The 15561-nt window shown below is 31.4% G+C and overlaps 2 protein-coding genes across 2 annotated transcripts; one reads left to right on the top strand and one right to left on the bottom strand.

Annotated features, from left to right (window-relative positions):
* Positions 1–2198: 2198 nt before the first annotated feature.
* Positions 2199–5179, bottom strand: LOC106426217 (ranBP2-type zinc finger protein At1g67325). The gene is made up of 10 exons (XM_048760183.1): positions 5030–5179; positions 4772–4817; positions 4563–4678; positions 3725–3998; positions 3527–3609; positions 3376–3421; positions 3151–3260; positions 2925–2958; positions 2689–2843; positions 2199–2489 (listed from the first exon to the last, which is right to left on the bottom strand). Exons 1-10 carry the CDS (start codon positions 5036–5038, stop codon positions 2487–2489), a joined length of 876 nt encoding a protein of 291 aa, XP_048616140.1. The 5' UTR covers positions 5039–5179; the 3' UTR covers positions 2199–2486.
* A 7042-nt stretch (positions 5180–12221) lies between these two features.
* LOC106426258 (probable methyltransferase At1g27930) lies at positions 12222–14432 on the top strand. Its single transcript, XM_048760182.1, has one exon. The coding sequence runs from the start codon at positions 13411–13413 to the stop codon at positions 14284–14286; it is 876 nt and encodes a 291-aa protein (XP_048616139.1). The 5' UTR covers positions 12222–13410; the 3' UTR covers positions 14287–14432.
* The last annotated feature ends 1129 nt before the right edge of the window (positions 14433–15561 follow it).

Here is a 15561-nt window from a genome sequence, read left to right as displayed (position 1 = left end):
GCTGGCGACGAAAATCATGCTACTCGCCTTGTTCAGATTCCACCGCGCGGTCTGCAATGGATTCACTTTTGGAATTACCTTCACGGCGAAAGATTTTTTCTTTGGCACCAATCGTGCCGTTCAGTATTCTCCATGCGATCATTGCCGCTTCTCACTCCATGCGATCGCCGCCGCCTCTCGCTCCATGCGATCGTCGCCGCCTCTCGCTCAACAGAAACATTGAGCTCGTTGTGTTCAGACCCAAAGTCGATGAGATCACCCTTCTCACCATCAATACCTCTTCCAGTTCCTCTAGTTATTGTCCGGTTCATTCTCGTCTCTCTGATCTATAATGGTGAATTTAGGGTTTTGATTGCAGATTTGATCTATTGTTGATTGGATCGGAGTTTATATGCCCAGATTAGTTTAGTTAGTTTCACTACAAGAAAAAAATGCTTCTCTTAGCATAAAAAAAAGCTAAAGAAATTTGTATCATACAAAACTTTAACATGGCTTATTTGTTCATAAGGTTGAAAATGTGACATGTTAACCTATAAATAAAGTGACATGTTATTTTTTTTTAATTTTTATTTATTTATGTAATTAATACAAGAAATTAAGAAGAAATAAAATAGGAAACATAAATAAAATTAGACAAATTATAGAAAATTTTTAAAATTGATTTTTAAAAACAATTCTTAAAAAAAAAAATTTTAAAAAAAACATTTCTCAATCAACAATTTTTTGCAAAAATTATTTTTCAAAAAACATATAAAAGCTCTTAAATTTTTTTGACCATATCAACATTGACAATAATACTTTTCGTCATATCACAATTAAAATTAACATTTTCGTCATATCACCGATGAAGATGTTGTCAGAAACCATTATTATCCATATGATAGTAATTGTCAGTGTTAATATATCACAAGTTCAAACATATCAAAATGAAACAATATATAAATTAAGAAAATGTTACTCTAATGGTGATATAACGAATTTTTTTGCTGTTAATGGTCATATATTCAAAATATTCTTTTAAAAGAATTTTTTAGAGCTTTTATATGATTTATTTGAAAAAACTCTTGTTTTATATGATTTTTTCAAAAACTATAAACTTCTGATATGTGGATAGTAATGGTTATGGCGCGATCGTCATTGGTGATAGAACGAAAAATGTTACACTTAATCATATGACAAAAAACTTATTGTTAATGGTGATATGTTCGAAATAATTTTTTTAAAGAAATTGGAGGTTTATATGATTATTTAAAAAACCTAATTTTTTTTTTTGCTATAGTTTCATTTTTACAAAAATGAAAAAAAAATATTTTAAGAATTTTTTTTTTTAATATATTTTAAAAAACATTCTGTAGTTTCTCTAATTTATTTATGTTTCCTATTTTATTCTTATTAATTGTTTTTATTAATTAAATAAATAAATAATATTTTAAAAAATAAACTGACATGTCATCTTATTTACAAGTCAACATGTTACATTTTAGATTTGATGAAAAAGTCAGCCATATTAAAAAAATTTATGATACAAAAATCAATTTGAAAGTTTAATAATTAATATGCTAGTTAAATACCTTCAAAGTTTAAAGTGTTAGTGAATACCACTTTAATGATTTTTTATAAAATTTTACTTTTAGTTATTGTTATTGGTGAAAATTCACAAGACTCACTGATAGGGTTGTTTTTGGACATGTAAATACTCTATATATAATTTTGAACAAAAAAAGTCTATATATAATTTTCTCGAAACAGTAATTACTCTATGAAAATCTAAGATCATCTCAATAATCTCAAAACTATGTTCAACCAACACAGGAAAAAATAAACCATTTGTAACTGTAGTAATGGAAAAAAAGCTCGTTATTTTGAGCAAATTTACAAATACTAATAATACTCCACATGTTATATTTTCAAATCAGTAGATACCATAAACAATTTCTATATCAATTACACAAACAAGTGACATGCTCCTTTTCTTTGAACAAATAATTTCTAGATACGTGTCCAGTATAGTTTTTATATGATGCATGTGTAGAAAGATAATTTCATCAATCACTATTGTTAGTTACTTAATAATCTACCTACAAACCTACTACACTAACAAAATAACCCTACTTACTTTAGTCTATAATCACACCGATCACTTGCCCCGTTAGAAGTGTATCTAATATTGTGAAGATGGTAATAAGGGAGAAAGAAAATGACCAGGCGGACTTAAGCAATGTATAAACAAAAGTGCCAACTAAGATCTCAGGATGTAAACAGGGTAGAGACGGAGGTAACGATAGCAAAGATCCACAACGTAGATAAAAACAAACGATTTTAGGCATTAATGATACAACACAGCTAACCCACAGAGAGGTAAAAAAGACAAATGCATAGAAGCAACTTGACGACCGCTGCAACATGGACGACGACCTGACGCAATATTTGACTGACATTACCGACACCCGCTCGATCAGACACCCTTCTCAACCCCCAAACAAGACTCACTGGAATAGACCACACATTTGAAAACACATACCGTTCAGAGATTTTGGACTCTACAGATTGCGTTGATTTTTTCATAAACAAATAACCGCTACTTTCACTAGACATAAAATCTAAACGTACTGTTACATCGGCGAGTTTTCGAAGCAAACAATTAATTAACAAACAGATGTGACTACATAGATACGTTGCATAACGAACCTGATTGTTCTCTTCTGGTGCATCGGAAGGAGATTCGTTCGAATGATCCCCTGGTTTATCAGCTCCACAGTTTTGCCTGTTGCATTTGTTTCTGAACGGATAGTTTATGTTTCCACAGTTGTCACACTTCCAGCTTCCTTCCGGTGCCTTTTGTTCTGATCAACAACACATGCCACTATATAAGTCTCAAAGTTCCTCAAATAAACCACATAATTTTAGATTTATGAGAGACTTACTGGAGATTTGATCTGAGCTTCCACCTTGCTGCAGCTGCAAGATTTAAAAAGTCAGATTACCAAAAAACAAAATTTATCCAAATAATCCTTCTACATGACTAAGCTAGCTGTTTGTTTGATAGTTGATACCCAACTTGGTTAGCTAGTCAATCCTAATATTTCATATAGATGTATCTGTTCAATATATAATAGGGTCAAACTGAAAAAGAAAAAAAGCGGCACAAACCTGGGGCCCAGGCTTTGGAGTGTTGCACTTTCTCATGTTACATACAATTCTGAATGAGAAGTTTACATTACCACAATTAGGACACGTCCAATCATTCTCACGAGTTGAATCTGTAAATGAAACACACAAATGAATATACCAAGTTGACTCTATCAAAATAAAATAAATAACTTAACATCTGACATGTTCTAGAATGGTGAAAAGCATAACCAGACTATCAAATACCTCTCTTTTGTGATTTTTCATCTGGATAGTACCCAGATCTTGGCATCTGCAAAATGGCGCCAACATATTGTTAAATTCCAGCTCCCGTTACAAGTCCAACGACTTATAAGATATTTGCATGTAGTAACAAGAATCAAACTGTTATAAATACCATAGCGGCGGCAGCAGCAGGACCCATGGCCATCCCAAGGCCATACCTGTTCATGGGTGGTGGAGGCATTCCATACATGCCTCCTGCAACAAAAACACCAGCCAAATTAGACACGGGTAAAACGATGGTTACTTGAAAGACATTTCGTCCACTTGGGAAATCGCAAAAGAAAATAAACTGATAAAAAGAATTACATACCACTTCCCATCATAGATCCACCATGGTATGGTGGTGGTGGTCCAGACATATGTAACGGTCTGTAATGAGCTCCAGCAGGAAGTCGGCTACTATAGTTAAAGTGATAAGGCGAACCCCCAGAAAAGGGGACGTCATAAGGAGGCATAGAACCGTTAAAGAGAGAGGATCCGTATGGTGACCCGCCCATATAAACTGGAGGGGGACCCCCAGATCCTAAATATCTCCCTGGCGATGAGAAGCTTTGTGGAGATTGCATATGTTTGGGAGCAGACTTCTGCAAACAGGTAGTAAATAATGAGAGAAAACCAATTAGATAACTGCTTATAACATGCTTAATCTAGCAGTCTGCATATAGCTGCACTTGTTGGAAGATATGAGTTTCTTAATCTGAAAAAAAAAAATCTCATGTTTCTTAAATGAAATCAAAGTACGAAACCTAGAAACAGTGGATTAGTAAAAAAAAACTCCCACATGGACTAACAAAACTCAAAAAAAATGCATGAACACTTCAGATTTTGCAAATCTCTTATCAACTTACAACTTCCAGCAACATATGCTGTTGCTGCTGGAATTGCAGATGTCACAGAGCTCAGTAAAATTCAATAGGCTGCAATATATAGAGAACACTAAGGCTGAACTTTCACTTCAGTTCTTACTGTTCATACAAACACCTGAAAGTCCTTGTTAACTTAAAACTACTACCGACCTGGCTGTTTGTGTATAAATGTGTGCTTCTACCAAGTCTGATAACATAAAGGCTACGAATGCTCTAATTCAGCCCCATAGCAAAAAGGTAATGACTGTTATGCAAAATCAATTCTCAAATCAAACTACATACCCCATTGTGATCAGCAGGTCGAGACTGAGTGCAATTACGCATATTGCAGGTAGTCCGGAATGAGAAATTGACATTGCCACAACTGGGGCAGGTCCAATCATCTTCCCTGCGTCCCCCTATCCCACCCCCAAAACAATAAATTGAAAAAAAAAAAAAAACAAATATGTATTCATAGTTTCTAGTATAAAACCATTAGTCTAACGCCGTACCGTCAGTTCTAGCACGCTTGGCTGCTGAAGAGTTTCTGTTGTCTACCTGCAATATAAGTCAAATTCACCAATCAAACCAAGGATCGATTTAGTCATCGATCAGCTGAAATTGAACGATTCGCGATGTGATTCTGGTAATTGGAATCGTAGGATTGATCGCAAGAAGCTCCGTCTCGATTTCAGAGCTAGATCTGCGATACTATTTATCTCCCAGCAGAGTATAAGACGGGGACCAACAAAAGAAGGTGGACACTGTACCTGAGACATAGCGGCGGAATGGTCTGCGTAAGTAGCGAGAGGAGCGGAGAAGGAGGCGGCACGGCGGCGATTTAACCTTTGCCCTAAGATTAAAACTTGAACGGGAGGAGCAAAAAGAAGTGACTTTAGGTACACGATGGGATTTTATAAGTTTTTTAATTAAAAAAAATATTAATGTTGTGGAAAATTAAATTTAAATTCATCCCAGATTTTCGGACAATAAATAAAATATTAATGTTGGCCAAAAAAACTTTAATATTTTTTTTTTTGTTTTGGGACGATTGATAAAATAAACCAAGTTGGATATGTAAATTGAATAAATAAGACAAATCTTATATATTAAAACAGAAGTCACAACCTTGATTCATGTGTGATTTTTTAAAAAATAGACCTAATGGACGTATTCCTAGAAAGTCATGTTACATTTAATATATAATCTTATCATTTAAATTTTGGGCCTACCTGAAATTTTTACTGGGCTATCAATAATTGAATTCAAACAATAGATGATCCATTGGATTTATAGATAGTATAAATTAAATAGATATAATTTAATGTTTTAATACTATACCTCTATATACTAAATATTTAAATATTTGCCGATGTTAACTTTTAAAATTATAAAGATTTTTCTTAAATAACAAAAATCATATCATCTAACAATGATTAATATTTACTACCTTAAACCAATGATTTTTTTTTAAAACTATATAGTTTATTTTAAAAGTTAAACAAAAACTTAATGTTTAATTATTTACTCGATAATATAAATCTATGAAGCGAAAAGTTTAATTTTTTAAAAACTTTTTAAATTTGTGAAATATTACAATATCTTTGAATATGACAATAAAACAATATTTTACTAATATTTATATATATATATAGTTACGATTTTAATAATAAAACTAGATCTTGACCCGCACGACCGTGCGAGTTTTTTTAATACTAAAATATTTTAGATTATACAATAAAATATATCAATAAATTAATATAATTTGGCGTTGTATATTATCTAATTTTATAATAATATTTGTGTGGCGTATAATATTACTATTATAAAATTTATAAATTTTGTATTTTTGTAACAAAATTTATTTTGAAAACATTATTATGTAAAATACTGATTTGCATAATTTTTGTTTTATTTCTAAATTTGAAACATATGTGGAAATTAAATTAAGTTGAACCTATATAATAGAGAATTTGGTATATAGTTATTAATTAAACCAGTTTGGTATAGTTGTTTAAATAATAAACCCAATTGTTTTTTAACTCATGGGAGTATACAGACGTTAATAACAGTAGAGTAAAGTCTTACATATACGATATAAATAAAGATCAAATGTTTCATCTATGAAAAAATGTGTAAATAAGTTAGTTAAACATGGTAAAATCATTTAAAAGTGTGACTTTTAAGTGGTTTAAATTTTTAAAAAATCACATATGAAATAAGTCATAATTTCTGTGGTAAATATATAAGAATTTATATTTTTAAATTAGAAATAGAAATGAATATTTCTTTTTATAAACATCTTTTAAAATACATCTTAAATTTAATTTTGAAAATTAAATAAATTTAAAATTGTTATTTTAATAAAAAATATTAAAAGAATTTTACATAATTAATAAAAAAAATTGCAATCAAAACTAAACTAAAATTTAGTTTCTAATTATACTTTGAGTTAACTAAAATTTTCATTAACTAATTTCGAAAATATATTTTAAAAAGATTCTAAAAAATATTTGATAGATTTTCTTAGACATTTCTTTAAGATATTTATTAGTATTTCAAATAAATAAAAAGATATTATAATTAAGTTATGTAAAATTTAATTAATTTTTAAGGATGGTCCAAATAAAAAAATCACACATGAAATAAGTCATGACTTCTATTTTAATAGTATAGATAATAATCTGAAAATATATATATAGAAGAAGATACAAATACATGTGAAAGTTTGAAACAATCTATTCAATGAAAAAAATATACAGTAAACTTATTATGTTTTAAAAATTGATAGACACATATATATTATAATATCTACCAATTTAGAATTGAAAACAAAATATTTATATAAAAATAAATGAAAACAAAAATCCGCGCGGTTGCGCGGATCGAGATCTAGTTATAAATTAAAATTTAAGTTTTTTGTTTTATGTTATGTCAATTTTTATCTTCTACATTACCAATTAAATTCCATGAAAATCTTGATAATTAAATAGATGAAAGTGACCCTTTTTAGACCCTTTCATCTATTTAATTATCAAGATTTTAATAGATGTAAAAAAAATACTGCATTAGCATACGATAAACTTCATATTTAGATTTTCTTTCAACTTTCTTATAAATCTATATATATATATAAAATGTTTGTCTCCCTCCTATTGCGCCACCTCAGCATCCACGTCAATAAGTCGGGCGACGTCGCGACGACACGTGTCTCCCTTCATTAAAAATCATTCAATTTGTTATGCTTGGTTTTGGGCTTACACCATTATTTTGTGGGTTTTGCATAATTTTATCCAGGCATAAACAAATTAAAGCTTGCCCCGTAGTCACAAACTTTTTCAACGTGGAGCCGCCACTCAACTTTAGGGTTCATCTTCTCCTGCAAACTCCGATTACGATAAACCAAAAATAGATGTTCTGAAAGGTTGTAAGAGACGAGTATTCATGAGTAGTCTTTGCGTCCTTTGCGGTTTTATGTCGTTTCGTTTGCGGTTCTTCTCCTATCCTCGAAGGCGTTACAAGTTGCATTGATTCGACGCCATTAAAAATTTCTTAACTCTTTCAACCCACTGCACCACGATCAATCATTCAATGATTCTTATCTTTCTTACAGGTGGTGGATCTGAACTATAAAAAAGGTATGGCTTCATCCCGTGAACATCATCCCTACAAATCCTAATAACTTTTGAAACTTTTTTACAGCAGAATGATTTTGGTTACGTTTATTGATTTGGTTTTTATTTGTTGATGTAAGATGATTTGGGTATTGTTTATTGATTTAAAAAGCTTAGATGATTTTGGCTCCGTTTTTTTTTTGTTATTTTTTTATTGATGGATGATGATTTTGGTTTCGTATGCTAATTTAGAACGATTTAGATGATTTTGGTTTCGTTTGTTGTTTTTGTTTTTGTTTGTTAATGTAAGACTATTTTGTTTCTGTTTATTCATTTAGAAAATTTTGAATTTTGATACCCTGTGGAGTTAAGCGTTGGTGATGAGGCTGACGAAGCTGTTTTTATACTCTGTCTTATAAGCTGGAGGTATTGCGAACCCATATGATATTCAGCTCCCCTGTTTATTACCGACATTGTTAGCAAGACATACACGTTCCAGCTCAGCCTGGCCAGTTTCAGTTACACTGCGAAGCATCAGACTTTCACAATCTCACCCATCTTCGACGAGCGCCAGCGTCTTCGTATCTCTGACTTTGTTGTCGATATAATTTTGTATCTACATTTGATGCCGCTTTTCTGTATGTTAAAGTAACATTGTGCATCTTGGTTTTATCAGGGCGGCAACGGTGGTCTAAGAGATGATTTGAACGGTGGAAGCTCAACTCAAGTTCAGTCTAAAAATGTATGTCTTTATTTCATTTTGGAGCATTGCCATTTATTCCATTTTGCAGGCACAATTGATGCTATTTAGAAAAATACATGTTTTACTTTCTACGAGTCATTTTCAAACTTCATGGAGAATATATTTCAGGCTTACCCTATTGCCAAGATATCTATGCTTATGCTGAATATAATCGATCGTGTAGAGTTTGAAAAATAGTTAAAAGGGTGGTCTTTTGAATCCCCAAATAGCTTGAGTTTACCAAAGTGGGAAAACCAAGCTCCAATGCTTTTTAGTCCCTGAATCATCTTCCAATTCATATATTGTTTTCTCTTCAAGGTTATGAAAAGCTGTTCAAGTTTATTAAAATGTCAAAAGATAAAAATATGCCCTGCTTTTTTTAAGAAGATTCTCCTTGAGAATGGCAAGCGTCAAGTTATGTACATGCTCCAGCAATTTGGCAGATCTTGATTAAAACAAAACACAAAATTGTAGATGGGATTATAGTGAAAGTGTTACATTCAGTTGCGATTGTTCCTTAGATTTCTTATACAAACTTTTTGTTTTACATATTAAACAAAGCTGAGATCTCAAAGTTTGTGAATTTGATAGAACACAAAATGCTTGACTCAATCAGAAACAGAGAAGGAACAGAGAACCTAGATGACTAGACAGAACATTCCTAAGTGCTATTATACATGAACATTCCTAAGTGTCCAGCGAGTTTGTTGGTTTATCATAATATTTCTCAAGTACGTGACAAGATTCAAACAAACATTTATATTTAAAATAGCAATTCTCAGTATTGGATTGTCATGATGGGTATCTAACTTTTTGCATAATTTAAAACAATGGATTTCACAGAAATGTGTAAAATTTATTCAGAAACAAATTTATATCCGAGAGAAAAAAAATATGTGTTGAATATCAACTTTTCTGAATAATTTTATTATATTTATTATTATGATAGAGGCAAAACCAGTATTGAAAATGAAATTTTTCTTAATAGTTAGATAAACCTATAACTTTAAATAATAATAACAAAAACAAGTGGTGAATATATATTAAAATCATTTTAGTTATGTTTTCCTTCACTATAACTTCCTCCAATAAATTATTTGATATGAAAGTGGTATGTAACTAAAGTAAAAATTTGCTAGAGAAGTATACTATTTCATTAATTTACAAAATATTATTTTCAAACAATATTTTAAAATATCATGAGAAACATTCCTAACAAATAACTTTGTTACTAAACAGAGTTCAACAAAAGATATAATAAGTTACAAAACATAACAAGTAAAACTATTTATTATAATGAAAGACCATGATTTTAAATGATATTATATTATATTTTATATTATATTTTAAATTTAAATGATTTAGTTTGGAGATAGACTAATTTATTATCATGAAATAAATAATTTGTGTAAAAGTTTTTCAAAACTTAAATATTCTTGAAATAAATTTAGTATTATTTATTTAAAATTTATATTTTAATTATGTCAAATTGAAATATAAATAATAGCTCTATATATATTGTTACATTTTCTGAATTATTTTTTGCTAATTTTGTATTCTCCAAAAAAATTGTGAATAATGAAAGATACTGTCATTTTAATTCAAACTAAAAATATTTATTAAAAATAATAATATTATCTCAAAATTTTTATCATTATTTGTTTGTCTATAATATCATTTTCAATCTATAATGATTTTAAATGCTTTATAAAATTAATATAAATTTATATAAAATAGCTTTTATTATAAATTCCTGCCTGTAGGGCGGGCCGACTCTAGTTTTCAATAAAACATTTAGGAAAACAAACAAATTAGACAAAAATGTATATGAGAATTTTAAAAAATAAGTCATAGCAGATGAAATTAAAATAGGGGAAATTTTATGTTTACCACTTTCATGGTACCACTTTTTATCTTTACCACCACTAAAAAGACATTTTCAAAAATACATTATTCATTAAGTGGTAAAAGACTATTATACTTTTATTCTCTATATATATAATAAATCATGGGAAATTGCCAAAAATATCATTTTCAAAGTACCACTTTTCATGTTTACACTAACCACTTTTCCCCTCATCTTTAATGAAGGATAAAAGACATTTATAACTCTTTGATTAATTTTGACCAAAACAAAACTTATGATTAACTAACCTAAACTTAAAACATCAACTCTAAACCCTAAATCATCAACTATAAACCCTAAACCTAAACCATGAAACATCAACTCTAAACCCTAAACCCCGAAACATCAACTCTAAACCCTAAACCTAAACCTTCAAATCTAAACCGTAAAACATCAACTCTAAACCCTAAAGGTAAACCCTAAACCTTCAAATCTAAACCGTAAAACATCAACTCTAAACCCTAAAGGTAAACCCTAAACCCTAAATCTAAACTTAAAACATCAACTCTAAACCCCAAAACATCAACTCTAAACCTTAAACTCTAAACCTTCAAATCTAAACCCTAAAACATCAACTCAAAACCCTAAACATAAACCCTAAACACTAAACCTTATATTTTCTGAAACTCGAACCCTAAACCCCAAAACCCTAAACCTTCAAATCTAAACCCTAAATGTAAACCCTAAACCCTAAAACCCTAAACCTTCAAATCTAAACCCTAAAACGTCAACTCTAGGGTTTTAGGGTTTAGGATTTAGCATTTAGAGTTTAGGGTTTAGAGTTGAAAGTTTAGGGTTTAGGGTTTAGAGCTGATGTTTTAGGGTTTAGAGTTGAAGGTTTAGGGTTTAGAATTGATGTTTCGGGGTTTAGGGTTTAGAGTTGATGTTTCAGGGTTTAAAGTTGATGTTTAAAAAAAAAGGTTTAGGATTGATGGTTTAGGGTTCGTATTTAAAATAAAAAGGGTTTAGGATTGGTGGTTTAGGGTTTAGAGTTGAGTTTTGGGGTTTAGGGTTTGAATTTCGAAATAGTATAATTCGAAAAAAACTAAAAAAAATATTTTTTATTTTTTTAGATTTTTATTTATTTAAATATTTATTTATTATATATATAAAGAACAAGGACATAAGAGTTTTTTGCCACTTAATGAAAATTGGTAGCATGAAAGTGGTAAACATATAATTTTCCCATAAATTATTATTTAAATAAATAAATAAAAATATATTTTTTTTATGTTTTCGAATTATACTTTTTCAAATTCGAACTTTTTTATAATTTTTTCGTTATTTGAATTTTTTATTTGAATTTTTTTTATTTTTTTCAAAATGTTTTTTTGAAACTCGAAAATTATGTTTGAAACTATTTTTAAAATTTTTTTAAAAATTATTTTATTATTTATTTATATATTTATTAGAATCCTAAATTTCACATTCCAAAAACTTTACCCTACCCTTCAACTATAAACCCCAAGTTTAGATTAGTTAACCCTAGGGGTATAAGTGTCTTTTACCTTTCATTAAAAATGAGGATAAAAATGATTAGTGTAGACATGAAAAGTGTTTCGTGGTATTATGAATGTGATATTTGTGGCAATTTCCCTACATTCTATCTGAATAAGAAATAATCGTACGAAAAAACATCAAAACAACAACGATCATCTTCTGTTACACAAAAAAAAATTGGACAATATTTTGGAGATTTTGGAGATTGCGGATCAAATTTACCTGACTATTAGTGTTGTTGTAATATTTAAATTTGTGTAATAGTTATGTATTCATGTAATTTTTGAAAAGTTTTTTGTTGTTAAATTCTTTTGTATTGTTGTTGTCTAAATCAAGTTTTAAAATATTTTAGATTTTATTTTAAAGTTTTATTTAATTTTATTTGGAAACTTAGATTTATAAAAATTTAAATTTTTATTAGATATAATTTTTTTAAGAATTAATACGATAAACAAAAAAATATTTAAGAATTATTAAAGTGATGTGTAATTGTAAGTACTCAAATGCAAACAAAAATATGAAACTTCATATTTTAAGTTATAGAATGTCTATTATAGATGCTCTAATATCTAAAAAAATAAATAAGAGAGGTTTCAAAAAATTATAAAACAATTAATCATATGATTAAACATCATACAATAGTTTCTCATCTAATGAAGTTTCTCTAAAATTATAAAATCCACTTGTTACACTAGAATTTAAAGTTATCCTTGACATCAAGTCATCCAACTATCAACTTTTACATTTATAACAAAAACAAATAGAATACGTTAATATAATATATGACCCTGAAAATATAATAGTTTCAAAATGTCTATAATTTTTTATACCCATAATTTTATATCAAATCATATATGAAAATGTTTTAAAAGGGTCAAAAATCTGTTTTCCTCCTATACATACATTGATATAATTAATTGTCTATTTCATTTATAAAGATAAGGAAATATGAAAAAATCCAATTTCGTACATGAGCTGTAAATAAAATCTTTGGCATCCAAATTTCTCTAGTAGAGTGTTGTTTTCACTATAATTTTTCGGTAACGATATTTTTGCCATAAACACAAAGTTGCCAAATTATGTGATTTACTATTTATAATGTCAGGTTTTGTAAATGTTTACTTAAAAGTAACCTTCTTTAGTTTTTCCAAACTGGCAACTAACTAAAGCAATAATCAAAGATATCTGACCAGTTAAGATTTATGAAAAGAAATGATGATTCAACAATCAAACGTGCATGCTGAGACCAATGTGCTTTATATTCGTTGCCTTCTCCCCTTACCATTATTTCTCCACCTTCCATCCGATCCCATCCACCTTGTATAACTCGATCAAGTAATCACCCTCTCTAGCCAAACGCAAGAAAAAAAAACTAAAAAAAAACAAAACATGATTCCAGAGAAGTGGAAAGGAGCAAAGCACACGCTTCTAGAGCGACCATGGTTTATCATAGCTGCTCTAGCTGGTCTTTTAGGTGGCGCACTGCTCATCACAAGTATCATCCGAGCTACGGACAGCACTCTATCTTTATGTTCCACCGCAAAAACCGCGGCGCGGTCCATAGCCGAATACTCAACCACACCAATCCAGCTTCAATCCATCGTCCACTACGCGACCTCACAGACCGTTCCTCAACAATCCTTCGAGGAGATATCTATCTCTTTAAACGTCCTTAAGGAACGTATACCTTGCAATTTTCTTGTCTTTGGCCTCGGGCACGACTCCCTCATGTGGGCCTCCCTCAATCCACGTGGCACCACTGTGTTCCTTGAGGAGGATCCTGAGTGGATCCAGGCCGTCCTAAAGGATGCACCGTCCCTGAGGGCTCACCATGTTCAGTATCGGACCCAACTTTCTCAAGCCGACAATCTTCTCGCGACCTACCGGTCCGAACCCAAGTGTTTACCTGCCAATGCTTTCCCGATCCGCTACAACGAAAAGTGTCCATTGGCTTTGACTTCACTTCCTGATGAGTTCTATGATACCGAATGGGATCTGATCATGGTGGACGCACCAAAAGGGTACTTCCCAACCGCGCCAGGGAGGATGGCAGCTATATTCTCTGCAGCCATCATGGCACGTAACCGGAAGGGTGCGGGCACCACGCACGTTTTCCTTCATGATGTTGACCGCATAGTGGAGAAGACGTACGCCAACGAGTTCCTATGCGAGAAGTACAGAGTCAATTCAGCTGGTAGGCTCTGGCACTTTGAGATACCCAACGCTGCTAACATGAGCGACCAGCCTGGGGACCGATTTTGCTAGGTTGAACCGATCTTTGATTCTTCGTTACTTTTAAATTAAACACCGCATAGTTCTTCTGAGTTTACAACTGTTTATTTTTAAATATAACTATCCGGAGGCTTCTCATAAAATAAATCATATATATATATCCTATTGATGTTACTCTTTGTTTCGTATGGGTTTATTAGACTTGGTTTCTATATATTTTGGACAGTAGCATACTATTAATGTAGTCCAAGTCCAACAACATAAGAGGCCTCAAGTTCATCAACATAACAAGCCCATTGTGAAATCTCAGCTACAAGACAAACCTCCAACATTCACAAAAGATAGAGCACAAGGAGGTTGTGCTCAACGTACGATAAAGCAGTCAATCCAGCTAGCCAATAGATTCTCTCCTTTGTTAATGGCCAGCTGCTGAGATCACAGCTGTATCATCTCTGTCCTTCGGCTTTAGCTATATATGGAAAACGTTTGTAACCTTGATGACTAAAGCAATAAACGTATTATTCAGAAATCTTTTGCTCTGTTTATTCCTCTGTTTTGGTTCTACCTATATGGTATCAGAGCCATGGAAGGCAATCCTGACCCTCATTCCGCGTCAAATCTCACCATCAATCAGTGTGTCACACTCAAGCTGAAGGATGACAACTATCTCTTGTGGAAACTGCAGTTTGAGCAGTTCCTCTCTTCTCAGTTGCTTCTCGGCTACGTCAATGGTGGTCAACCTCGTCCTGCGCAAACCATTACCGTCAGAGAAGGAAATCAAGTCACGGAAGCCGCAAATCCGGAGTTTCTCAAGTGGGTACAGAAAGATCAACTCATCATGGCATGGATTTATGGTACTCTCTCCGAAAACGCGCTTCGTTCTGTTTATGGTCTCCATTCGTCTCAAGAGGTATGGTCTGCTCTAGGACAGAAGTATAATAGGGTTTCGGCCACTAGGAAGCTAGCTTTATAGAGGAAGATTCAGACTATGTCTAAGGGTAGTAAAACTATGGCGGTTTACTTATCTGAAATCAAATCTCTGTGTGATCAACTTGATTCTATTGGCTCTGCGATTCCTGAAAGTGAGAAGATCTTTGGTGTTTTAAACGGATTAGGAAAATATTATGAGTCTATCTGCACTGTGATTGAGAACTCTATGGATGTTATACCGGCACCTTCTCTTGATGATGTTATGTCCAAGCTAATCTCCTTTGAAGACAAAGTTCAAGCATACACAGCGTCCTCTGAGATCACTCCGCACCAGGCGTTCTATACAAATCGAGGCGGCTACTCTGGTCGTGGTCGAGG

This window comes from Brassica napus, chromosome C6 (assembly GCF_020379485.1).
Source record: "Brassica napus cultivar Da-Ae chromosome C6, Da-Ae, whole genome shotgun sequence".
NCBI lineage: Eukaryota > Viridiplantae > Streptophyta > Magnoliopsida > Brassicales > Brassicaceae > Brassica > Brassica napus.
Note: the sequence above shows the minus strand (reverse complement) of the source record. Positions and strands in the feature narration are given on the sequence as shown.

Bases quoted from the DNA above. Each gene is read 5' to 3' on its own strand.
- LOC106426217 (XM_048760183.1), bottom strand. The intron at 4,679-4,771 runs GTACGGCGTTAG...GGGGTGGGATAG, and splicing joins CAAGCGTGCTAGAACTGACG to GGGGACGCAGGGAAGATGAT. The intron at 3,422-3,526 runs GTATTTATAACA...GCCATTTTGCAG, and splicing joins CTGCTGCTGCCGCCGCTATG to ATGCCAAGATCTGGGTACTA.
- LOC106426258 (XM_048760182.1), top strand. From the start codon at position 13,411: ATGATTCCAGAGAAGTGGAAAGGAGCAAAGCACACGCTTCTAGAGCGA.